This window comes from Scyliorhinus canicula, chromosome 26 (assembly GCF_902713615.1).
Source record: "Scyliorhinus canicula chromosome 26, sScyCan1.1, whole genome shotgun sequence".
Lineage (NCBI taxonomy): Eukaryota > Metazoa > Chordata > Chondrichthyes > Carcharhiniformes > Scyliorhinidae > Scyliorhinus > Scyliorhinus canicula.
In genome coordinates this window covers 12,134,490-12,160,261 of record NC_052171.1, presented here as the reverse complement: position 1 = coordinate 12,160,261, position 25,772 = coordinate 12,134,490, and the positions used below count along the sequence as shown (strand labels likewise).

General features: G+C 49.1%; 1 protein-coding gene across 1 annotated transcript in view; it reads left to right on the top strand.

Moving 5' to 3' along the window:
* Positions 1-24,020, top strand: part of mxd1 (MAX dimerization protein 1) — a 31,423-nt gene extending 7,403 nt beyond the window's left edge. Inside the window, exons 4-6 of the mRNA XM_038785208.1 lie at positions 18,846-18,960; positions 20,554-20,713; positions 23,297-24,020. Coding sequence (XP_038641136.1) covers positions 18,846-18,960; positions 20,554-20,713; positions 23,297-23,487 — 466 coding nt within the window. The 3' untranslated portion in view covers positions 23,488-24,020. The remainder of the gene's footprint in view (positions 1-18,845; positions 18,961-20,553; positions 20,714-23,296) is intronic.
* Positions 24,021-25,772: the final 1,752 nt, after the last annotated feature.

Genomic DNA, 25,772 nt, shown 5'->3' with positions numbered 1-25,772 from the left:
AAAAAAAAAACACTGATAATACCAGGAAGCAATCTCGGATCAGATTTAAAAGAAAATTGAAGTTACTTACCGAAAGAACACTTTTGGACGCGACCCTCTACATGTGAATCACATCTTCTTTCCGCCCACTGTGGGTGCCCACCCCTCAGGATAATTAATCCATTGCTTTATACTCCGTGCTGGTAGTGTGTCTTGGGACTCCCTAAGTGCAGAAGGAGGTCATTCAGCCCATTGAGTCTGCACTGACCCTCTGACAGAGCCCCTTACCTCGGCCCACTCCTCCACCCGTAACCCCATAACCAACCTAATCTACACATCTCTGGACACTTGAGGGACAATTTCTTTTAACACGGCCAATCCACCTAACCCACACATCTTTAGACTGTGGGAGAAATGGAAATGGCTTATTGTCACGAGTAGGTTTCAATGAAGTTACTGTGAAAAGCCCCTAGTCGCCACATTCCGGGCCTGTCCGGGGAGGCTGGTACGGGAATCAAACTGTGCTGTTGGTCTGCTTTAAAAGCCAGCAATTTAGCCTGGTGAGCTAAACCAGCCCCGGAGCACCCGGAGGAAACCCACGCAGTCATGGGAAGAATGCAAACTCCACCCGAGGCTGGAATCGAGCTCTGGTCCCTGGCGCTGTGAAGCAGCAGTGTTAACCCCTGTGCCGCCACGCCACCCGTGGTACTTTATTAGGAAAACAAATTACCATTAAGAGCCACTACCGAAACTTTGTTGGGCAGTTTGCTGGAGCAGGGCATCTCGAGGGTTTTCCCCTGCAGACGTTTTACCCCTCCTCGCCCTTCAATGAGGGTAAATGCTTGCAACACGATTTAATCACTGTTGCAAGGGGACTTGCTCTCTTTTAGGGTTGATTGAAGTTGGACGAATAATGATCTGGTCATTAGGTAGGTACTTGCGCTGTGCGGGACGTTTAGTGTGCGACTCGAGCTGTTTCTTAAACATAGTGTGGGGTTGGCGGGTACGGGGAAGCGGCTGGGCTGGCGTGCGCTATTCCTTCCACCAGACTAGCAGCTAATGGCTCGACAGTTGCCTGGCCATTTACTTGGTGTAGCAGGGCTGTCTTTTTGCCAGCACGCTCTGAGCCATTGATCACTCACAACAGAAATGGAGCATGATTTGTTTTGCCCATGGCCAATGTGATAAAATTGATCTCCAGATGTTGACGTTGTCGACTTCTTTATGTTGATGTATATCGATGTGCCACCTGTAGCAGTTGGATGGATTGGCCGTGATCGATGTGCAGGATTAGGGGGTTAGGATGGGTGAGTGGGCCTAGCTGGAGTGCTCTTGCAAAGGCGCCGATGGGCCAAATTGCTTCCTGCTGTAATGTCGGCGTTCTGTGGATTTCTGCCGAGGTGTCGCCCCACTTCATCCGCTGCCGTGACCCAGAGCCGGGATCGAACCTGGGATCCCGGCGCCGTGAGGCCGCAGTGCTAACTCAGTGTGTCACCGTGCTGCCCTAACTTGGGCATTTCTGTCTGACGAACAGAAAGCCATCTGTAGCTGCAGTGAAGCATCCGATATGTTTGTGGTTAACGTACTCTTTCCTGTGGTATTAACCCAAACCGAACCATTGCATTGCTTATTCTTTCTCGTTCTCTGTCTCTCATCCCCATCCCTGTCTGATGCCAAATGATTCTCCTCATCACTGTTCCCTTGGTTGCTTTTGCAAACTGTCCATTATCCGCTCACTGTGATGCCCCGCAAGTTGAATAGCCACCCAGTGAGAGACCCGGTGTCCAGCTTTTAAAATGTGTGGTTGCTTGTGGCAGGTACTGCATCCTGTCAATTTTCTTTTCTTTTATTTTTAAAAGGACAATTTTGTCCACCTTTGTTTCATAGTCAAAATGATGGTCTTGATTCCGGGATCAACGTTGTCCAATCGGGACATTTCTGGAGGTACCAGTGCACACCGGGGAATTTGTGTAGGCTGCCGTTCCAAATTCTCCCCTGCATTGAAGTACGCACTTTCCAATCTGCCAGGCACGACCTACCATCCAAGATGGTCAGATGGACTCACTGCTTCTGGTGTGGCACCACTGCTGATTATGGCTCGTTGCCAAGGAGAAGACACAGTCTAATGTTCCCATGCTGGATGATGCCAAGAACTCGGCTCTTTTGAAATCGTCAGCTGCTGGTGTCAAAGTATCTGAAAGGGAAAGAGTTGACCCCTGTGTGTCTTCTAAAGCCATCCAGAAGGACAAGAGCAGCAGATACCTGCGAACGCCAGCATCCTGACTTGGAAATATAACTTCACTGTCGCTGGGTCAAAATCCTGGCGCTCCCTCCCTAACAGCACTGTGGGTGTACCTACACCTCACGGGACTGCAGCGGCTCAAGAAGGCGGCTCACCCACCACCTTCTGATGGGCAATAAATACTGGCCTAACCAGCGGTGCACATCCTGTAAATTAATTAAAACCCTTTTTTCCTTTCTTATCTGCAGCTGGACAGTTGTTTGTCTGCAGGTGGACAGTTGTTTCAGAACACTTGGTCGCTGAAGCATTGTGTTCCTGATGCTTAGTGCCTGCTGTTCTGCAGCATTATTATTGATGTTGGAGACGGCAAAGCGGGGGGGGGGGGGGTAGAAGGGGAGGAACGAGAGGCTAAACTAGTGGTCGTTCCTCCCAAGGTAACCATCAATTAATGGGAATTGATTACGTCGGGTCATCCAGAGAAGGAAGTCAAAATTCTTCCATCTTTTCCCGCCTTATTGCCTCGATTCCCTTCTGATTAAAAATCTGTCTCGGCCTTGACCATAACGGCCCAGCCCCTACAGCTCTCTGCGGTAAAGAATTCCACAGATTCACTCCCCTCTGAAAGAAGAAATTCCTCCTCATCTCTGTCTTCAATGGACGCCCCCTCACTCTGAGATTGTCCTCTGGTCCCAGACTCTCCCACAAGGGGAAACAACCTCTCAGCATCGACCCTGTCAAACCCCCTGAGAATCCCCTATGTCTCAATAAGGTCGCCTCTCATTCGTCTAAACTCCCAATGAGAACAGGCCCCGACCTACTCAACCTCTCCTCATAAAATCCCTCCCTACCCGGGATCAACCGAGTGAACCTTCTCTGGACTGCCTCCAAAGCCAGTCTATCTTTCCTTAGGTAAAATATATGTCGCACAAGTCCGACATTCAGTCAGTGGGGTCGCCATTTTAGGATGGGCTATCAAACAGCTACAGCAAGTGCTTTGCGGGAAGCTAACGCTGCCCTGGTCAAACACTGCAGCATCGGGAAGTAGTGCACATTGAGCAATGTGCATTGCAGCAGATATATATCCGGTGGCTTATTTGCTTGCTGCCTGGTTCTGTACTTTTCTGATCGCACTGCTGTGCAGCTTTAATCTACTGAAGCATCTTCAGCCCTCTTCTACTTCCCAATCAACTTGTGCAACTGCTGAGGTGTAGCCAGCTTGACGTGCACCATTAGGTTCAGGGATTGGCGTTCTTTCAGTCTTCAGATTCTTATACATGTGCTAGTATCGTTCATATGGGCCTATATACGTCAACCCCGCTTTCCTGCTGACCCCCGATAACCTTTCACCCCTCGTTAATGAAGAATCTATCCAGCTCGGCCTTAAAAATATTCAAAGACTCTGCCTCCTCTGCCTTTTGAGAAAGAATGTTCCAGAGTTTTCCCACCGTCTGAGGGAACAGATTTCACCCCATCTCCATTTTAATTGGGCGATCCCTTATTTTTAAACAGTGCCCTCTTCGTTCTCGGTTCTCCTTCAACCCTCGCCGCCCTGTCACGACCCCACGGTTTCCTAAAGGTTTCAATCGAGTCGCCTCTTACTCTTCGAAACTCTGGCTGTAACCTTTCTCGATAAGACATCCCGCCCATTCCTTATATTAGTCAAGTAAACCTTCTCTGAATTGCTTCCAAAAGCTTTCGTTAAATAAGGAGACCAATACTTTGCACAATATTCCAGATATGGCCTCACCAATGTACAACTGAAGCATAACCTTCCTACTTTTGTATTCAATTCCCCTCACAATAAATGATAACATTCTATTAGCTTTCCTAATGACTTGCTGTACCTGTATACTAACCTTTTGTGATTCATGCACTAGGACACCCATTTCCCTCTGCATCTCGGAGCTCTGCAGTCTCTCACCATCTAGATAACGAGCTTCTTTATTATTCTTCCTGACAAAATGGCCGCTTTCACATTTGGCCGCGTTCTCTGTTTGCCAGATCCTTCCCCGCTCGCTTAACCGTTCTATTTTAGTTTGTCGCACCCGCTTCACAACTTGCTATCCTTACCGGTCTTTGTGCCATCGTCCAATTCGTACCTCTCTGCCGACAGTCACTTTATTGACTGCTGCCAATCGGAGATAAAGGTGGAAAATTCTACAAATACGAAGCGGGTCAGGAAGCGTCTATGGAGAGAGGAACTGAGTTGAAGTTTCAGGCGAAGGTTCCCCCTCGTGGTGGAGGGTCAGTGTGGGGAGCAGGGAGGCAATCGCAGTTGCACGCCCATTAGTTAAACCTACGGGGATCTGATCGGCACACCGTACGGATAGAGTGGGGAGATTTGGAATGGGTGTACAGTGTGAGGTGATGCATTGTGGAAGGACCGACACGACACGGGAATACACAATGAACAGTGGGATGTACAGAGGAGCAGAGGGACCTTGGGGTACATGTCCACCGATCCCTGGAGGCAGCAGGGCAGGTAGATAATGTGGTTAAGGAGGCTGATGGGATACTTGCCTTTATTAGCCGAGGTATAGAATATAAGAGCAGAGAGGTTATGGACATAGGTTTAAGGTGCGAGGGGCAAAGTTTAGAGGAGATGTGCGAGGGATGTTTTTTACACAGAGGGTAGTGTGCGCCTCTCGCTGCCGGAAGAGGAGGTGGTGGAAGCAGGGACGATAGTGACGTTTAAGGGGTGTCTTGACAAATACATGAATAGGATGGGAATAGAGGGATACGGACACCGGAAGTGTAAAAGGTGTTGGGTTAGACGGGCAGCTTGGTTGGCGCAGGCTTGAAGGGCCGTAGGCCCTGTTCCTGTGCAGTAAACCAAAGAGAAAATGCTGGAAAATCTCAGCAGGTCTGGCAGCATCTGTAGGGAGAGAAAAGAGCGAACGTTTCGAGTCCAGATGATCCTTTGTCAAATCTTGTCCTGTGCTGTAAAACTCTACGACTTGACGGAATAACAACCACGGGAACCCTGACCAAAGGGTTGCTTGGGAAATAGAAGGCCATGATCTCATTGTTATTTTATTTGCGTTTAAAACTCTGGTTGTTTTGTTTCTGGTCTCTATGGACTTGCTGCAGATGCAGCAAGCTCTCTGCTAATGTTGCCCGAACGTGGCCACGCTGGGAACCTGCGTTGCAAATCTCTACTTACTTTGGGGATGTTTCTGATTTCTCTGTGAAGTGAGGCTCCAATGCAATTGTCTCTGTTGCAATCTAGAAAGCGCGGGCGCGCTGGCGAAGATTTGGGCCTCGGGTTGGGTGCTGTAGATTTCTGAATGAGATAACACGGTTCTCCAGGCTGAAAGGTCCCTGTGGTGATGGTAGGTGTTTGTAATCTACAGCTCGTGCAAGAATCTCGTAGGTCGTCTGAGGTGGGTGGAGGACGAACCAAATTTGGGGGCAGCTGTATTGGAGCTGAAAGCAAACCTTAACGTGAACTCAGTCCTAGAATTGCGGTTTGAAAATGCATTTTCAGAATCTTCTTCCGACAAAATCATTTTATTCCAGTCACGCAGCGCTGCGTACTCTCTGCACGAAAGGTGCAAACTTATCAACAGATTGTAAAGGTTACAAATAAAATGAGTATTTTGGCCGATAATGCTCATTTTGTTTGGGAAACCGCCCGACTGAGCATGGTACCGGCAGAGTTCCCACAAGGGTGCCGTGTTGACGAATGGCCAACAGCACGTTCTCCCCATGTCTGCGTGTGTTTCCTCCGGGTGCTCCTGTTTCCTCCCGCAGTCCAAAGATGTGCAGGTTAGGGGGATTGGCCCTGATAAATTGCCCCTTCGTGTCCAGGGATCTGCAGGTTAGGTTACGGGGTCACGAGAATAGGGCGGGGTGGGATGATGGATGGAGATGAAAGCAGCGAAAAAGCAAGCCCGATTCGGGCAAGGCTGTGGGCGACGGCATCCGTCATCTGTCACATGTTCTGTGTTTTGTCCTTCGCCCTTGCAAGCGGTATGTGGAGATGGTGGGCGGGGTTGGACACGGTCAAGGGCCCAGGAAGGCATGGATGCAGATATAGGCATGCCAGCCCAAGTCCTCATCATGCTGCCTTGAGTGTTAGATGGTGACCATTTTGATCCTGTGAGCGTGCGCCATCCCGTGCTCCTTCTCAGACCACAAGGTGTAGGGGCAGCAGTAGGACATTGAGCCCATCCAGTCTGCTCTGCCTTTCGATGGGTATCAGTCACACAAATAAAGCTATGGATCTTGGCAACTTCATTGTATTTGGGGATGGGAATGATTTTGTGTTCTGCGCCTCCAGTTTAACAAGAGTTATTTGGAGCTCACAGGGATGAGGTAATGAATGGCATGTATGTGGCCCGAGTTGATGTAAACAAGCCCAGGTACCTTGTCTGAATAGATCAGATAACTGATGAACTGCAGGACCTTTTATGGAAACAATTTGGTGTTTTCTTTTGCCGTCTACTATATTTGTGGCAGTGTTTGATGGCACGTATTCGGCAGGCTTCAAGCAAGGGAAATATTTTCTCGCTCAACCCAGGGGTCGTGCACAGAGATTTGGAGCCTAACAATGGAGAGATTTGGCAAGCCAGACTTAACCGGCAGCGGAAGTAGCCCTCCAGCCAAATGGCTGTCTTAAGAGTCTTGTTTACTGAGTTATGTTTGAATACGCTGTGCATACCTGGGCAGGATCTACCGGTCGTGTTGCCCCTGAAACATAGCGCGGCCCAACGTGATTGGTAGATGCCGGGAGATCCCATTTCGAGAATCTACCCAGCTCGCCACCCCTCACGAGATCTAACATGATCTCATGCGACGTCGCGAAGCGAATCCCACCCATTGTGGGCAGGATCACCTGCCAATCTGCTTTTAAGAGTGAGATTAGCTAGTCTCGCTCTAATATGCATTCCTCCGATCTACCCAAGGCGTGGGATCTAAACCCCCCCCTTGCCTTGGAGACCTCGGGTGAGTGCTGCTTGCCACAAACGGGGACCAGACTGAACGGTACGTGTAGGGGTCTCTGAGGATTGGAGGCACCCAGGTTCATGCACTATTGCCAGGTGGTACCTGATTCTGGTGCCACCTGGGCCCCATGGCACTGCCAAGCTGGCATTTGCGTGGCAGTGGTCGGGCTGGGGTGCGAATTGCGTGGGTGTTTGGGTTGGGTTCAGAGGTCACATCGGGAGCTCCGACCTGTCTCTCGCTCCTCACTGTAGAAAACGCGGCTAAGTGCAGCCTCATTGCGGCCTTCCCCACAGAGGCCCCCGATCTACCCGGAGGGGTGTCAGATAGCGGTGTTTCTCGGCACTGAGCGCCCGGGGACACCCGGCTAATCTCTCACTACGCATCTCTGTCCCCATCCGGGTAGATCGGGACCCTGGTTTCTTCAGTTCGGACAACCCTACGGTTTGAACTATGGAAGGAGACAAAATAAATGTCTGACAGCAGATTGGAAAAAGGTTTCAATTTGCTCCCGTGTGGGGAGGGTAAATCCAACACTTGCCAAATTCAATTCTGAGATTAAGGGGCCCCGAGTCCTTCCAGATGTACTTAACTCACTTCAGTTTGCATTGAGTGAACTTGCTGTTAAAATGGGAGCAGGCATAATGTCAAGAACATGCCCACCAAGGCTTTTCACGATAGGTGTGTGGGGATGGGGGTGTATGACCCTGTCAGATCACTGCTTCTAAAGCCAAAGATACAAGCATTTTTCCTGGTCAGTATGAGTGGATTCAGCTCAGTGCGTGCATCTTCCCAAATAGGCCTGCAGCCCACGGCACTGCCCAAAACACCAGTGATCAGGGAGATGCTGTTTACGGTTCCATACCGTTCCCATTTCTACATTGCTCTTTGCGGGCAAAATGAGGCAGACATTGTTTCAGCTACAGGTGGAGCAAAGACCTTCTCACAGCGCCCCCATTCCTGACATCTCTTTTCTCTCTGTCTCTCTCTCTCCCTCTCCTTTTCATATCTCCTCTCTCTTTCTCTCTCTATTTCTACTCTTCCCCTTTCTCTACACCTCTCCTCTCTTTCCTCTCTTCCTTTCTCTCTCTCTCCTTTTCTCTCTTTACACTTTCTGTCTCTCTCTTACTCTCCTCCTCTCTCTCTCTTCTCTATCTCTCCTCTCTCTCTCTCTCTCCTTTCTCTTTCTATGTTTCTGTCTCTTTTTCTCTCTTTTCTCGCTCTGTTTTTCTCTTCTCGCTATCTTTTCTCCTTTTCTCTAGCTCTTTTCTCTCTTTTAGCTCCTTTTTTACCTCACTCTCTTCTCTACTAACTCTCTCTCTCTAACTCTCTACTCTATCGCTCTCTTTCTCTCGCTCTCTTTCTCTCGCTCTCTTTCTCGCTCTCTTTCTCGCTCTCTTTCTCTCGCTCTCTTTCTCTCTCTTGCTCTCTTTCTCTCTCTCTCGCTCTCTTTCTCTCTCTCGCTCTCTTTCTCTCTCTCCCACCTTCTCTCTCTCGCCTCTTTCTCTCTCTCTCTCGCTCTCTTTCTCTCTCTCTCTCGCTCTCTTTCTCCTCTCGCTCTCTTCTCTCTCTCGCTCTCTTTCTCTCTCTCGCTCTCTTTCTCTCTCTCGCTCTCTTTCTCTCTCTCGATCTCTTTCTCGTCTCTTTCTCTCTCTCGCTCTCTTTCTCTCTCTCGCTCTCTTTCTCTCTCTCGCTCTTTCTCTCTCTCGCTCTTTCTCTCTCTCGCTCTCTTTCTCTCTCTCTAGCTCTCTTTCTCTCGCTCTCTTTCTCTCGCTCTCTTTCTCTCTCGCTCTCTTTCTCTCTCTCTTGCTCTCTTTCTCTCTCTCTTGCTCTCTTTCTCTCTCTCTCGCTCTCTTTCTCTCTCTCTCTTTCTCTCCCTCTGCGAGTGACGCACACGGCGGTGGGGTTGAACCTTCAATCCGTGTAAACCTGTTTCTCAAGAACTGAAACCGGTCTGAGGAACTGTGTGGTTAAGGTATCACCAGCAGCTCATTTTCTGTGGTCGGTTTGTGGGCTCGAGAATAAACTGGAGCCTTGTTGGGGTTGACCAGAAATGTCACGTACCTTTTTATCTTGGGAGTTCTATTTGGCGAGTTACAGCAAGAATGATACAGTCAGGGGTGGGGGGGGCGGCTTCAGGGGAGTAGGAGTGATTTTGTACGTGTCTTTTTTAATTGACTGAGGAATTAAAAACATGCGTGATAATTTTGCTGTCTTCCGTAACAGACTTTCTAGCATTAAATTATAGGGGAGGGAAATAGTTGCAATCATGTTGTAACACATGCTGACAGTAACTGCATCTCTCAATATGCTGAGTGGTGGCAGAAAGATCTGAATTCATTGACTTGATGCCAGTTGAAGGTAGTTGGACCGTGAGCTAATTTGGGGTAATTCAGAGTGGCGATCTTGTTTCTCCTGCAAATAGAGCCCAATTTCCCCCTCGAAAGAAAAAAAAAAGTGCTCGCAAAGATTTGGAGTGCTTTTGACCAAATATTTCGCTGTTGCATACCCCAGATGATGTATCAGCATCTGTTTGGCTAATGCGGAAAAAGGCAAAGATTTATATAAACCTACGTTTTATTTAAGGATACCTTTTCTTCACCCCTCCTCCTTGTCTACTAATTACAGTATGCCCCGACTGGCGTCGAAATGCCTGCCAGTTTCAGCATTCTTTCTATTGCATGGTAGCATAGTGGTTAGCACTGTTGCTTCACAGCTCCAGGGTCCTGGGCTCGATTCCCGGCTTGGGTCACTGTCTGTGCGGAGTCTGCACGTTCTTCCCCGTGTCTGCGTGGGTTTCCTCCGGGTGCTCCGGTTTCCTCCCACAAGTCCCGAAAGACGTGCTGTGAGATGAATTGGACGTTCTGAATTCTCCCTCAGTGTACCCGAACAGGTGCCGGAATGTGGCGACTAGGGGCTTTTCACAGTAACTTCATTGCAGTGTTAATGTCAGCCTACTTGTGACAATAATAAAGATTATTATATCATTTATTATTAGATTACAAAAGGTCGCCCAGAGTAGGTCCAGTTTTGTGTTTCTAAATTTGAGTACCCAATTCTTTTTTTTCCAATTAAGGGGCAATTTAGCATAGCCAATCCACCTGCACATCTTTGGGTTGTGGGGGTGAGACCCACGCAGACACAGGGGAGAATGTGCGAACTCCACACGGACAGTGACCCAGAGCCGGGATCGAACCCGGGTCCCGGCGCTGTGAGGCAGCAGTGCTAACACTGCACCACCGTGCCGCCCCCTCTGTCCAGTTTTTCAATTGGTGCTGAAGGAAGACACGGTGAGGAGGAACATTGGCGGAGATCTCTGCGTAAGTTTTCAGAGAATTCCTACAAGGAGGCCATTTGGCCCATTGATGGAGCACCCTGACTCCAAAAGCTGCTCCTTCCTTCCCAGCCAAAAAATAAAAGTTCCAATCTGCCTTGAATCGAGTGCATCAAAGACGGGGAAGTGAGCGGCCAAGGGTGTCAGCTGATGCAAGCCTTGGCTTCCACAGGCGCCCTTGTGAAACCCCAGCTAGCTGCAGGAATTGAAGCTTTCAGTTTCCTTTCTCGTGTCGAGCGCCGAACGCACCTGCAAAACACCACCAGAATGTTGCCAAGCAGGATCTGCGAAAGAATATTTCTGTGTCTGGGGGCATTTCGAGGGCTTTGCTGAATATTCTTCACTCGAGGAAGCTGAACTTGACAGCAATTACTCCCCACACAATCGTACTTTTCAGAAACGACTTTAATTGCTACTGAAGCAGCAAAGCTTCAATTTAACCATGTATATTGTGCTGTACAATGACTTGTTTTCGACACTTTTGAGTACTGTATCGCTGGATTTATCCAACAAAATCTAAACTTTACTCCGGGATATGGACAGCAGTTAGCACTGCTGCCTCTCGGCACCAGGGACCCGGGTTCAATTCCGGCCTTGGGGTGACTGTCTGTGGAGTCTGCACGTCCTCCCCGTGTCTGCGTGGGTTTCCTCCGGGTGCTCCGGTTTCCTCCCACAGTCCAAAGATGTGCAGGTTAGGTGGATTGGACATGATCAATTGCCCCTTCGTGTCCAGGGATGTGCAGGGTATGGGGAGAGGGCAGGGGAATGGGCCTGGGGTAGGATGCTCCTTCAGAGGGTCGGTGTCGCCTTGATGGGCCGAATGGCCTCCTTGCCCACTGCAGAAATTCTATGCTCCTACTTGCCCGTGCGATATCCGTGCTCCTGATTTTTGAGAGCTTATTTAAATATCCAGTCAGATTTGTGTTGCCTACAGTGGGATGTGCTCCAGGGTGTGTTTGCTATCCCGGGTTGAGGCACGCTCTGTCAGCAGGCCAGACGAGGTTCCTTGGGGCGGTCTGTCTCTGCCTCTTTCTGGTGGGGTGCCCTGGTGTTGCCAAGCTTAGGTGACCCTCTCCGCACAGAGTGTGAGTGGCCTGTGGATTTCCTCCTGGCGTGGGGTGGCTTCAAGCGGAAGCAATGGGAATCATAGAATTCCCACAGTGCAGAAGGAGGCCATTCGACCCACCTAGTCTGCACTGCCCCTTTCAAAGAGCTCCCTATCCAGACACGTTCCCCTCCCATAACCCAGTAACCCCACCTAACCTTTTGGACACTAAGGGGTAATTTAACATGGCCAATCCACCTAACCTGCACAGACAATGACCCCAAGGTCGGAATTGAACTTGGGTCCCTGGTGCTGAGGCAGCAGTGCTAACCGCTGTGCCATCGTGCCGCCCTACTTGGCTCTATTTACCTCGCGTGTGTCTCCAGGGATGAGCATTGTGTTTTCAGTGGTTTAGGAGAAGTCCCGCAGTTTTGTTTAGCGAAGCAGTTTCGCAGACTCGTATACAAAATGAAAGTCTGGGGATCAAAGGGACTTTATCATAGAATTTAGTGCACAAGGAGGCCATTCGGCCCATCGAGTCTGCACCGGCCCTTATAAAGAGCACCCTACCCTCTCCCAGTAACCCCCACTTAACCTTTTTTGGACACTAAGGGCAATTTATCATGGCCAATCCACCTAACCCACACATGTTTAGACTGTGGGAGGAAACCGGAGCACCCGGAGGAAACCCACGCAGATACGGGGAGAACGTGCAGACTCCACACCGACAGTGACCCAAGCCGAGAATCGAACCTGGGACCCTGGAGCTGTGAAGCAACTGTGCTAACTACTGTGATACCGTGCCAAAGCATAAATCTAAATATACAATATAGACCGGCTGGTCAGATGGGCCGATTGGTGGCAAATGGAATTTAACCCTGAAAAGTGTGAGGTGATGCATTGTGGGAATACACAATGAACAGTGGGACGTACAGAGGATCAGAGGGACCTTGGAGTACATGTCCACAGATCCCTGAAGGCAGCAAGACAGGTAGATAAGGTGGTTCAGGAGGCTGATGGGATACTTGCCTCTATTAGCCGAGGTATAGAATATAAGAGCAGGGAGGTTATGATGGAGCTGTATAAAACGCTGGTTAGGCCACAGCTAGAGTACTGAGTGCAGTTCTCGTCGCCACTCTATAGGAAGGATGTGATTGCCCTGGAGAGGGAGCAGAGGAGATACCCCAGGATGTTGCCTGGGCTGAAGAGCTGACTATCGGCACATTTAATATCCTGGGGTGTATTGACAGGGTGAATGTAGAGAGAATCTTTCCTCTTTTGGGAGAATTTAGAATTAGGAGGTCACTGCTTAAAAATAAACGGTCGCTCATTTAAGACCGAGACAAGGAGAATTCTGATGGGCCGAAGGGCCACTTTCTGTGCTGGAAAACTCTGACTTGATAAAACTGGGTTGGATGGGGAACAGAAAATAGGTGTGCTGGTCAGATTGGAGGGAGGTGTTTGATTCAGTGCCTGTTTCGATTCTGAGCACTGCATACCTCAGGAAGGCCTTTGGGGGGGGGGGGGGGGAGGCCTTGAAGAGAATGGTGCTATTCCATGCGTGAGGAGCTTTAATTCTGTGGCAAAGCTGGGGTTGAACTCCAAGCAGGACAGATTAAATGTGACAAAAACGATTTCTAGTTCCAGCAGGCCCATTAACTAGACGACACCTCTTTAAAGTGATCAGAAACAAAAAGAGGCACGTTTCTTTACAGAGTGAGTGGTTGTGAGTTGGAAGGCATTGATGGTCAAAGCTGGTTGACGTTTTGAAAAGAAAATTGGATCAAGACTGGGGGAGGGGTGGGGAGAACAGGAAAATGGGATCATTCAGATGGTTCCACAGAAGAGCTAGCATAGGCATACTGGCCTCAATGGCCCCTTGCTACTGTTCATTGTTGTACGATTCTGCAGGAGTCAGCAAGTGTTTGAGTGAGAGCAGATGCAGGAGAAGCCCCTACAAAGCCCCTCAAGTGGGACTAAAACAGTGGTCGAGACGGGACGCAGTCTGTCTGGCTGCATCACAGCCTGGTATGGCAACTATTCAGCCCAAGACTGTAAGAAACTACAGAGTCGTAAACACAGCCCAGTCCATCACACGAACCTGCCTCCCATCCATTGACTCCATCTACACCTCCCGCTGCCTGGGGAAAGCGGGCAGCATAATCAAAGACCCCTCCCACCCGGCTTACTCGCTCTTCCAACTTCTCCCATCGGGCACGAGATACAAAAGTCTGAGAACACGCCCGAACAGACTCAAAAACAGCTTCTTCCCCGCTGTTACCAGACTACTGAATGACCCTCTTATGGACTGAATTAATCTCTCTCGGATCTTCTCTACTGTGTAGCACCACACTCTGTATGCTTCATCCGATGTCTATGTATTTACAGTGTGTATTTAAAGAATCCAAAATAATCTTTATTAGTTTTAAAGTAGACTCACATTAACACTGCAATGAAGTTACTGTGAAAATCCCCTAGTCGCCACTTTCCGGCGCCTGTTCAGGTACACAGGGAGAATTCAGAATGTCCAATTCACCTAACAAGCACGTCTTTCGGGACTTGTGGGAGGAAACCGGAGCACCCGGAGGAAACCCACGCAGACACGGGGAGAACGTGCAGACTCCGCACAGACAGTGACCCAAGCTGGGAATCAAACCTGGGACTCTGGCACTGAAGCAACAGTGCTAACCGCTGTGCCACCCATCATATGTCCTATGTTTTTCACGTTAGGAACGATCTGCCTGGACTGTATGCAGAGCCATGCTTTTCACTGTACCTCGGTAAACATGACAATGAACCCAAATCCAAGTTGGATGCTGATCCAAATGAGCTGACCTTGACCAGTGTGAGAGTGCGTATCATTGGAGTTCAGCGCATCCGGGATAGACAGGGATATAAATGCCGTGCCAGCTCTCCCACTCCTGCTGGACAGATCGGAATCTGGCCAACGGTTGAACAGCCCACCGATACTAAGTCAAAGCCAGATCCTCCCACAGCAGCAATCTATTTGATCTGTGTTGTTGCTGATGTTGGCGGCTGGTGAAATGGAGACCAGGAAACGTGCAAAGCTACAAGTCTTGTTTGGCAAGTTTTTAGCACAGTGCGCTTTTCCAGAACTGGCAGAGTAAGTATTAATGCATTCTGAGGTACTAAATGTCAGGAGTGAGGCCTTTTTGAAAAATAAACTATTGAATCCCATTCCAAAACATATTTTCAGGGATAATGCACTTCAGCTGCAAAGATTGATTGGGGTAGAACATAGAACGATACAGCGCAGTACAGGCCCTTCGGCCCTCGATGTTGCACCGACATGGAAAAAAACTAAAGGCCATCTAACCTACACTATGCCCTTATCATCCATATGCTTATCCAATAAACTTTTAAATGCCCTCAATGTTGGCGAATTCACTACTGTTGCAGGTAGGGCATTCCACAGCCTCACCACTCTTTGTGTAAAAAACCCACCTCTGACCTCTCTCCTATATCTATTACCCCTCAATTTAAGGCTATGTCCCCTCGTGCTAGCCACCTCCATCCGCGGGAGAAGGCTCTCGCTGTCCACCCTATCTAACCCTCTGATCATTTTGTATGCCTCTATTAAGTCACCTCTTAACCTTCTTCTTCTCTAACGAAAACAACCTCAAGTCCATCAGCCTTTCCTCATAAGATTTTCCCTCCATACCAGGCAACATCCTGGTAAATCTCCTCTGCACCCGTTCCAAAGCTTCCACGTCCTTCCTATAATGAGACGACCAGAACTATACGCAATACTCCAAATGAGGCCGTACTAGAGTTTTGTACAACTGCAACATGACCTCATGGCTCCGGAACTCAATCCCTCTACCAATAAAGGCCAACACACCATAGGCCTTCTTCACAACCCTATCAACCTGGGTGGCAACTTTCTGGGATCTATGTACATGGACACCGAGATCCCTCTGCTCATCCACACTACCAAGAATTTTACCATTAGCCAAATATTCCGCATTCCTGTTATTCTTTCCAAAGTGAATCACCTCACACTTCTCCACATTAAACTCCATTTGCCACCTCTCAGCCCAGCTCTGCAGCTTATCTATGTCCCTCTGTAACCTGCAACATCCTTCCGCACTGTCTACAACTCCACCGACTTTAGTGTCGTCTGCAAATTTACTCACCCATCCTTCTGCGCCCTCTTCTAGGTCATTTATAAAAATGACAAACAGCAACGGCCCCAGAACAGATCCTTGTGGTACGCCACTCATAACTGAACTCCATTCTGAACATTTCCCATCAACTACCACTCTCTGTCTTCTTTCAACTAGCCAATTTCTGATCCACATCTCTAAATCACCCTCAATCCCCAGCCTCCGTATTTTCTGCAATAGCCGACCGTGGGGAACCTTATCAAACGCTTTACTGAAATCCATATACACCACATCAACTGCTCTACCCTCGTCTACCTGTTCAGTCACCTTCTCAAAGAACTCGATAAGGTTTGTGAGGCATGACCTACCCTTCACAAAACCATGCTGACTATCCCTAATCATATTATTCCTATCTAGATGATTATAAATCGTATCTTTTATAATCCTCTCCAAGACTTTACCCACCACAGACGTTAGGCTCACCGGCCTATAGTTACCGGGGTTATCTCTACTCCCCTTCTTGAACAAAGGGACCACATTTGCTATCCTCCAGTCCTCTGGCACTATTCCTGTAGCCAATGATGACCTAAAAATCAAAGCCAAAGGCTCAGCAATCTCTTCCCTGGCTTCCCAGAGAATCCTAGGATAAATCCCATCAGGCCCCGGGGACTTATCTATTTTCACCTTGTCTAGAATTGCCAACACTTCTTCCCTACGCACCTCAATGCCATCTATTCTAATAGCCTGGGTCTCAGCATTCTCCACCACAATATTATCTTTTTCTAATATTGGGACTTTTCTACTTCAAGGAGAATGGTGAGGGGTCTGGACAGAGCAGTGTTACCTCTGGCTTGCCTAGAGAATAGTGAAGGTTTCTGAACAGCTTGTCCCCCAGCAGCTCGGAACAGCAGTGTGCCTGGCCAATCTGTGGGCAGATGACGCCGTTCCAGTCGAGGCAGTGCCAACTGATGCCTGACTCGAACAGGTTGACATTGTCAGCTTGCATTGCATCATCCACGCAGCTCATCCAGCCCGGGAGGAAGCAGTGTGGGACCGCGAGCTTTGCAGGGTTGTACGAAACGAGTGCGCGCCCTTACCCTGGCATCGGGCCCACTCCAGGCTGATTCGTAAGCACCAAGCATGCAGAACAGCACAAGGAGACCGTGATACCAAGGCATTCACTTCCAGACCCTCATCCAAATCCATTCTGGCTTCAGGTGGTTTTGAAATTTGATGGTCCAATTCTCCGTGAAACCTTCCTAACTTCTCCAATCTAGCCTCGTAGCTGAAGTCCCTCGTCCGTTGGACCGAGGTTTAATAGCGTTTGTTTTTTTTAAGAGCCATGCTCCTGACATTTTTTACCTCAGAAAACAACATTTGATCTCTCCGTTCGGAAAAAGCATAGGCAGCCTTGGTATTGTGCGCAACTTTTTAAACAAGACTTGGAACGTTGCACGTCTCCTGGCCTCTGTTTTTTTTTTTTGCCAATGGATGTGTGCGTGGAATAGTTTTCCATTTCAGTGCCACACCAGTTTTGGGTTCAGAAGTGCTGCAGTTATACAAGGCCTTGGTATGACCACATCTGGAGTATTTTGTGCAGGCTCCCTGACTGAGAGAATATAGCTGTCAGAGAGGGAGTGCAGCAGAGGTTCGCTCGGCCGATACTAGGGGACAGAATCTTAGGATACAGGGTGGACCATTTGGGACTAAGATGAGGAGAAATTGCTTGAGGGTGGCGAAGCTGTGGAATTCTCTACCAGAGAAGGCTGTGGAGGCCAAATCATTGAATGTTCACCAGGAAGAGATCGATAATTGTTTAGATTTTAATAGCATCAAGGGGTATGGGGAGCAAGTGGGAAGATGGCATCAAGGATCAGTCACTTTCATATTGAATGAGGGCCGAATGGCCTCCTCCTCGTTTCTATGTTTCAAATAGCTTTTTCAGGCTCTGCCCTCCACGACAGATGGTCATAAATGCAGTTTTGTAGACTGCTACTCTCATGACAGAAAGAGAAATTCAAGGGCAACCAGTTCGGAAGCGACCAAATTCTCGACCGGGCCTAACGCGAGGCCTTGTTGCTCAGGAACGGTTAACAGGTGTGATGTGGCACCTTTTAATGCATTGACGTTCGCACTCTCAACTCCATCACTCTCCGCTCTCCATATAGTTAGTCCAGGGAAGACCATTTGGTTTATATTGGCAACCAGGACTCTTCCAGACCCAGAAAGAGATGCATGTAAGGGCCCTGGTGAAGCCACACCTGGAGTACGGTGGACAGCTCTATTTAGGCAAGAGCGTTGTGGTGTTCAGAGAAGGTTCACTCTAACTCCTGGTGTGGTGAGTCCTCTTATGAGGAAAGTTTGGACCTGCATCAAGTGGCGAAGAGTCAATCTATTAAACAACAAAGATCTTGAGGCGACTTTTCCAGGGAGGATGGGAAAAGGACGTTTCTCCCTCGTGGGGGAACCAGGGGGCAGAGTTTAAAACTAAGCGAGTCTCCCAATTGAGGCGCAGGCGAGGGAATTTCTCTCTCTCTCTCTCGGCCCCCGGAGATCGATGGAGATGGGGGGGGGGGTCAATGAATGATTGACCGGGGGTGGGGGGGGAGCAATAATATGGCAGAGCAGTCTCGAGGCACTGACTCTTTCCCCAGATTTGTTTGTCTTGCATACGTTTGGCAGGGGGATCATTCAAACCAAAGGCTCCACAAATAGTTTTTGCAAAGCCGAGTGGCTTATCCAGAAGGCCCTGTTTGCGAGGGGACTTTGGTCAGGATGTAGGATTACCCCTGCCCGACTGAAAAGACCTCTGACGATGCAGCACTCCTTTAGTACTCACTCTCACATCAGCCGACAGTGCAATGTTTCACAATAGCTACTGGGGCAAATGCAGCGCCCTTGTGTTATAGCATTAGAAAGTGTCTGATTGTGTTGGCCGCTTAGCGTGATGACCGAATTCCTCTTCACTTTGGTTTGTGGAGTCCAGAATTAAAAGCATCTTTGCTGTCGTCTTGATCGTCCTGCGATTTGACGGGGACGTCTGAGCTGGTTTGTATCCCAGTGTCACTGATTCCATTCATGAAACGTGTGTTGCTGAACTGTTGCCCTTTCACCTCCTGCCCTTTCTGGGGACACACACACACACACGAGTGAAATGCTTTTTCTTTAAATCAGGCGCGCCCACCTGCGAATCTGCTTGGAGCGGTTGAAAGAATTGGTGCCGGTGGGAGCGGAGAACACCAGACACACCACACTGAGTTTGCTCATGAAAGCCACAATGCACATCAAGGTGAGTTTCCGGGCGGGGGAAGGGGGCTCACCTCTCAGCCCTGCCCAATAGGTTGGACCACCGGCGAACCGCTCGGGTCATCAGCCCAGCCTCCCAGTGGCAGTGTGCATTTATATAACGCCTGTCATGTGGTCAACTATCCCATGATGCTTCTTGGCAGAGGGATTGTGACACCAAGGCACACGAGATGTTCTGATAGGTGACCTAAAGATGGGTCAGATAGGTAGACTTTGAGGGGTGACTGAAAGGGGGGAGGAGAGGGCATACGAGGGGGGAGATTGAGGGGGGGGGGGGGGGGAGACGAACAATATGGACAAACAATAGAAGGGAGAAAATTGTTAAAGGGGTGCGCCTACATTGATCATTGAAGATGGCAGGACAGGTGGAGAGCATTTAATAAAGAATATAGTATCCTGGGTTTATTAATAGGGGTTCAGAGTGCGAGAGCGAGGAGGTTATTCTGAACTTATACAAGACCCTAGTTCGACCTCGGCTGGATTATTGAGCACAGTTCTGGGCGCCACACTACAGGAAGGATGTGAACACATTGGAGCGAGCGCAGAGGAGGTTCACAAGAATGGTTCAGGGATGAGAAACTTCCAGTTGTGAGGGAAGATTGGAGAGGTTGGGAATGTTCTCCTGGGAGAGAAGGCTGAGAGGAGATTTGATCGAGATGTTCAAATTCATGAGGGAGCTGGACAGAGTAGACGGGGAGAAACCGTTCCTGCTCGGAAAAGGATCGAGAACGAGGGGGCGACAGATTTAAAGTGATTTGCAAAAGAAGGCAGCACGGTAGCACAGTGGTTAGCGCAGTTGCTTCACCGCTCCAGAGTCCCAGGTTCGATTCCTGGCTTGGGCCACTGTGCGGAGTCTGCACGTGTCTGCGTGGGTTTCCTCCGGGTGCTCCGGTTTCCTCCCACAGTCCAAAGATGGGCGGATTGACTAAACTGAATTGCCCCTAGTGTCCAAAAAAAATAAATTGTGTGGGGTTACGGGGATAGGGTGAAGGTGTGGGATTAGGTACGGTGCTCTTTCAAAGGGCCGGTGCAGACTTGATGGGCCAAATGGCCGCCTTCTGCACTGTAAATTCTATGATCCTATGAAATGTGATGTGAGAAAATAATTCACACAGTGAGTGGTTTAGGTTTGGAATGCACTGGCTGTGAGTGTGGTGGAGGCAGCTTCAATCGAGGCGTTCCAGAGGGGTGATTATTTGAATAGAAATGATACCCAGGGGTACGCGGAAGAGGTAGGGGAACGGCACTAAGTCACGGTGACCGTTGAGAGCAGGTGCAGAGATGATGGGCTGAGTGGCCTCCTCTCCACCGTAAGAATTCCGTGACTCTCTGAACCCCTCGTTTGTCCTGTTGGAGACAGCTTGCTGCTCCCGGGGAATGTTTGACCCGAGCTGTTAGCGGAGGTTCAATTCTGCCGATCTGTGTTTCTCGGGAGATGTTCCCGCTGCACAGGTTGACACTTAACACCACGAAGGCAAGCGTTATCCCCTTGCGAGAGCGCCACGGTTAAACCCCTGTGCTTGCCGGTCCGTGTGAAGGTGCATCAGCAACATTTTGTGCCAATTTCCTCCTTCAGACACTGGAAGAAATCGACAAAAGGGCTCTCCATCAGATTGACCATTTACAACGGGAACAGCGTCATTTGCAGCGGCAGCTGGAACTGCTGAGTGTGGAGAGGACGCGGATGGACAGCGTCGGATCGAACGTCTCTTCCGAACGATCCGATTCTGATCAAGGTAAATTCCCAAATGCCGGAATCATTGTCTGCCGCGTGGCTTCGATTGCCTGAAGGATGCCTGACATTCTTAATTACATGATTGTGAAATTGCTCTGGGTATGAATAGGCGAGTCTATTTATAGAGTTTCGGATTCATCCTCGCGTGTTCAAACTCCTTCAGTCACATAGCAACGGAAGGGTTGTGCCTTCCACCTTTTTATTTGTTTTGATGAGGTGAGTGAGACTTCGATGCTTGTGTTTATTTTTTTTCTCAGCCGAAAAATGACTCACGCCACACTCGGTGGTTTGAAACCCTTAAAAAAGCTCAGGCGGAGCTCAAACGCCAAATACGACTATTACAGGGCAGCCCTGCTTTGGGAGCAGAAATTCCGAGGCAGGATTGAAGTGTCCAGCAGAAGATTGTACTCCAGTCAGAGAGAGGGCTTTGCAAGGGTATTGGGCAGGATGCTGCTCCACGTGTGTAAAGTGGATCATCGAGCAGGGTCGTGAATTAGACTACAGATCATCTCAAGAATGGCTCTCCCCACCTATCACTTTGCTGTTTTAGGTTGAGGGGGCGGTGCAGTAGTTAGCACTGCTGCCTCACCGCGCCAGGGACCCATTCAAACCCAGCCTTGGGTGACTGTCTATGTGGAATTTGAGCATTCTCCCCGTGTGTGCGTGGGTTTCCTCCGGGTGCTCCGGTTTCCTCCCACAGTCCAAAGATGTGCAGGTTAGGTGGATTGGCCATGCTAAATTGCCTCAGTGTCCAGAGACATGCAGGTTAGGTCCGGTTACGGGGATAGGACAGTGGGCCAAGGTGGAGAGCTCGATGGGCCAAATGGCCTCTTTCTGCATTGTAGGGATTCCATAATTAAGTGTTCAAATAGGTGCCAGAAACTTCTACCCTAACAGTCGGGATCGTTACCAATGTTCCTTAGGCAGCACCTTCCAAACCAACAGCAACTGAAATGAAAATGGCTTATTGTCACGAGTAGGCTTCAATGAAGTTACTGTGAAAAGCCCCTAGTCGCCACATTCCGGCACCTGCTCGGGGAGGCTGGTGCGGGAATTGAACCATGCTGCTGGCCTGCCTTGGTCTGCTTTGAAAGCCAGCGATTTAGCCCTGTGCTAAATCAGCCCCTAACTGAATCTAGAAGGGCAAGAGCAGCAGATACCTGGGAACCCCACCACCTGGAGGTTCCCCTCCAAGTCACTCACCGCCCCGACTTGGAAATATATCGGCCGTTCCTTCACTGTCACTGGGGCAAAATCCTGGAACTCCCTCCCTAACAGCACTATGGGAGTACCTACACCACACGGGACTGCAGCGGCTCAAAAGGCGGCTCACCCACCACCTTCTCGAGGGGGCAATGAGGGATGGGCAACAACTACTGGCCCAGCGACGTCCACATCCCATTTAATAATTTTTTTTTTCCAAGTGACAAATAAATGCCCATTCACGTATGTATTTCTTAAAAGTGAGAAATAGTGAGGCAGTGGGGGGATTAATAATGTCACCTGACCAGCAATTTTGAGGCGAAAGCCACTGGTTCAAGTCCCACCTCTAGTGGCAGCTAGAGGAGTTGAAAATCAATTAAATTTGTTTCCTAAAAATCTAGACTCAAAAGCTCCATAGGCCGGGGCTGTTGAGGCCCGAGGGGCCGGGGAGATTAGATTGGGAGGTACAACACCGTGAGGGGCCTGGAGAGAGTGGCTAAAACCCTCCACTCGTTTCAAAGGTTTTTGGATATGGGCCAAAAGCTGGGAAAGTGGGATGAGGCTGGGCCGGCACAGACTCGATGGGCCAAGTGGCCTCGTTATGTGCTGTCAACATTCTCCGATTCTATTGAATCACTGGTAAACGTGAAATTATCACCGATTTGTTGTTAAAAACCCATACTAGTTCCTTTAGAAGCTGAAATCTGCTATCCTTATCCGGCCTGGCCTACATGTGACTCCAGACCCACGGCAATGTGGTTGACTCTTAACTTCCCTCGGAAATGGGCACTCAATTAAAGGGCATTTGGGGATGGACAATAAATGCTCGCATGCCACGATAAACAATCGCCTGCCGACGCACAGAAGTATTTCATAGAATTTATCATAGAATTTACAGTGCAGAAGGAGGCCATTCAGCCCATCGAGTCTGCACTGGCTCTTGGAAAGAGCACCCTATCCAAGGTCAACACCTCCACCCTATCCCCATAACCCAGTAACCCCACCCAACACTAAGGGCAATTTTGAACACTAAGGGCAATTTATCATGGCCAATCCACCTAACCTGCACATCTTTGTACTGTGGGAGGAAACCGGAGCACCCGGAGGAAACCCACGCAGACACGAGGAGGATGTGCAGACTCCACACAGACAGTGACCCAAGCCGGGAATCGAACCTGGGACCCTGGAGCTGTGAAGCAATTATGCTATCCACAATGCTACCGTGCTGCCCCTCATTTGCAGCAATTCAATTTGTGGAGTGAAATGTGAGTGAAAAGTAAAATGGCTGCCTGGACAAGATGGGGGACGGCATAGGTTTTTTTTTGTTTTTTGCATCTGTCGGCCCTAAAGCTGATCTTTTTCTCTCCTGTGTTTCCTGCAGAAGATGTGGACGTGGATGTCGAGAGCACCGAATACCTGTCGGGAGACCTCGACTGGAGCAATAGCAGTGTGAGTGACTCCGATGAACAGATCAGTGTGAGGAGCAACTGCAGCGACGAGGGCTACTTCAGCACTGAGATCAAGAGAATGAAACTGCTGCCAGGCCCCCTCAAGGGGCAGGCCGGCCTATAAAGGAAATTCGGTGCAGTTGGAACCTTCTATCACACAATGCATTGCGACTCCAGTCTTGGACTTGGTGTTGAGTAGCACGAGACTCTTTCTTCCCCCATTCACTGCGCATTATTACCTCCTGAAGACTTCACAAAACGATGTGCACTAAGCCAGAAGATTTGGAGAGGGGAGAGCAAGAGGTCGTCTCTCCGAACGGACGTCTCGTATTCTCCACAGTTCCCGCTTTGCTTTTCATGGGGTTGTTTGTTGCGTTCATTCTCTCCCATTTTTTTAAAACTACTTTTCTTTCCCCGCCCCCTCTCTCCCCTTCCCAATTATGTTTGAAGGCACTTTTTAACGCTTGTATCAGCAGTAGGGAATGAGCACTTCACGCAGGGCGCTGCCTCCTACCACACGCTTGGGTCTATTCCGCCCAGGAGCCTCGACGTGGCAATTTAGTCTGGCGTGCACCTTGTATTACTCACATTCTCTACCTTAAACTTGTTTAACCGAGAGAAGTTACCTCATCTCTTCAACAAATTTAGCAAAAAAAAGCGTCAACTTTTATATATAACTCTTGATGTGGATTAATGAAGATGGGTTTATTCATAATTGGTACTGTATGTTCGCAATCAATAATGGATCAATTTTGAGTGCGTTTTATTCGATTGGGCTCCCTCGCCAGCCCCCTTTCCTATGCCGTCCCCTTTTCCATTCTAAGAGATGAATACAGTGCAGGGCGCTCCACATGAGGTAGATAACAATCATTCTCTAATGCCATTTCAGGATGGGGCATTGGCAAGCCGGGTTGGAAAACTGCCATCTGTCAGTGAGGCTCCTTGAGTGTTAGGAGGGGGAGGTGGTGTGGAACAAAAGCGGCACTTTTTTAAAAAGACGGCCTGCTTGAATTCATTGGTGCGAGCAGGCCCGACCTCAAATACGATGTAGCAGATTTTCTAAAAGTTTGGTACTATAGAACTCTCTAAGCATTTACCATTTTAATTTGAAGTTTGAGTCTCAGACTCGAGGTCTTTTTTTTTTTAAAGGATGTATTGTGCCTTCTGAGTTTGAAGTGTCAGGCCTCAAGTTCTTTCGAAGGACAATGCCCCCCCCCCCCCCCCCCTGGGTGGCCCAGGTTTAACTTCCTTCAAAAGGCAGCTGAAGACTGGGTGTTACACAGGGCGCGGCAACTTAAGCACGTGTGGTGGGATTACAACTCTGTTGACCTGGTGTCCCGGGGAGCCATAACGTCCAATGTCATTTTGCACTTTACCCACGTCACGTACAGCACCTGCCTGCTGAGCAGCAGAACCCCTGCCGCGTGTGCCTCACTCCCCCATGGCCAAGCTGTCTTGGGATGGCATTCCTCGGCAGGTCCAGTCGCCCCTGGCTGTTTCCATTTCTGCCGGAGTACCGGTGAGGTGTAAATGCAGCCGGGGATCAAATGAGAGTGCGCGGAAAATAAATCTAAACACTGGGATTTAGTTAGTCTAGAGGTTAGGCGGCACACTGCTGCCTCACAGTACCAGGAACCCAGGTTCAATTCCCACCTCGTATGACTGTCTGTGTAGAGTTCTCTCCGTGTGTGTATGGGTTTCCTCCGGGTGCTCCGGTTTCCTCCCACAGTCCAAAGATGTGCAGGTTAGGTGGATTGGCCGTGATAAATTGCCCTTGGTGTCCAAAGGTTAGGTGGGGTTACGGGGATACGGCAGGGGAGTGGGCTTAGGTAGGGGCCTCTTTCATAGGTCGCTGGGCTGAATGGCCTGCTTCACTGTTGGGATTCTATGTTCAATATTTGAGAATACTCCATTGCTCCTGTAAGTGGACCCAGACTACTCTGATGAGCTGCCTGTTTACTATAAGCACTGTGCAGTCCAAACTCCAGTTTCGCTATGTCTAAGACGATACTGAAGGCAGCCTGGACTTTTTATTTGTCTTTAATCAATTTATTTGGTGTCATACCCTTACTGTCTATTTATATCTTTAACATGTTGCACTGTGGAAAAGGATGCTTGCTCTCTTTCCTGTTTGAAAGCAATAGTTTGTTTTGTAATTTTTTTGATTTCTCCGAGGTAGTGCTTGCGTTTATAAAATCTAATCCTTGGCCTGCTGTCCTCTTGTGAGCCAAACCGGCAGCTATCTTGGGGAAAAAAAGAGGCCACTGCCGCAGTTTTATCTTTGCACTGCTAAAGTGAAACCCGCACTCCCAAGATCTGTCCCCAGCAATCCTGAAGCAGTGTCTGTCTTCGGGAAGGCTTAAAAAAAAATAATAAGCTTCAAAAGATCTTTAAAGAAACTGGATTCTT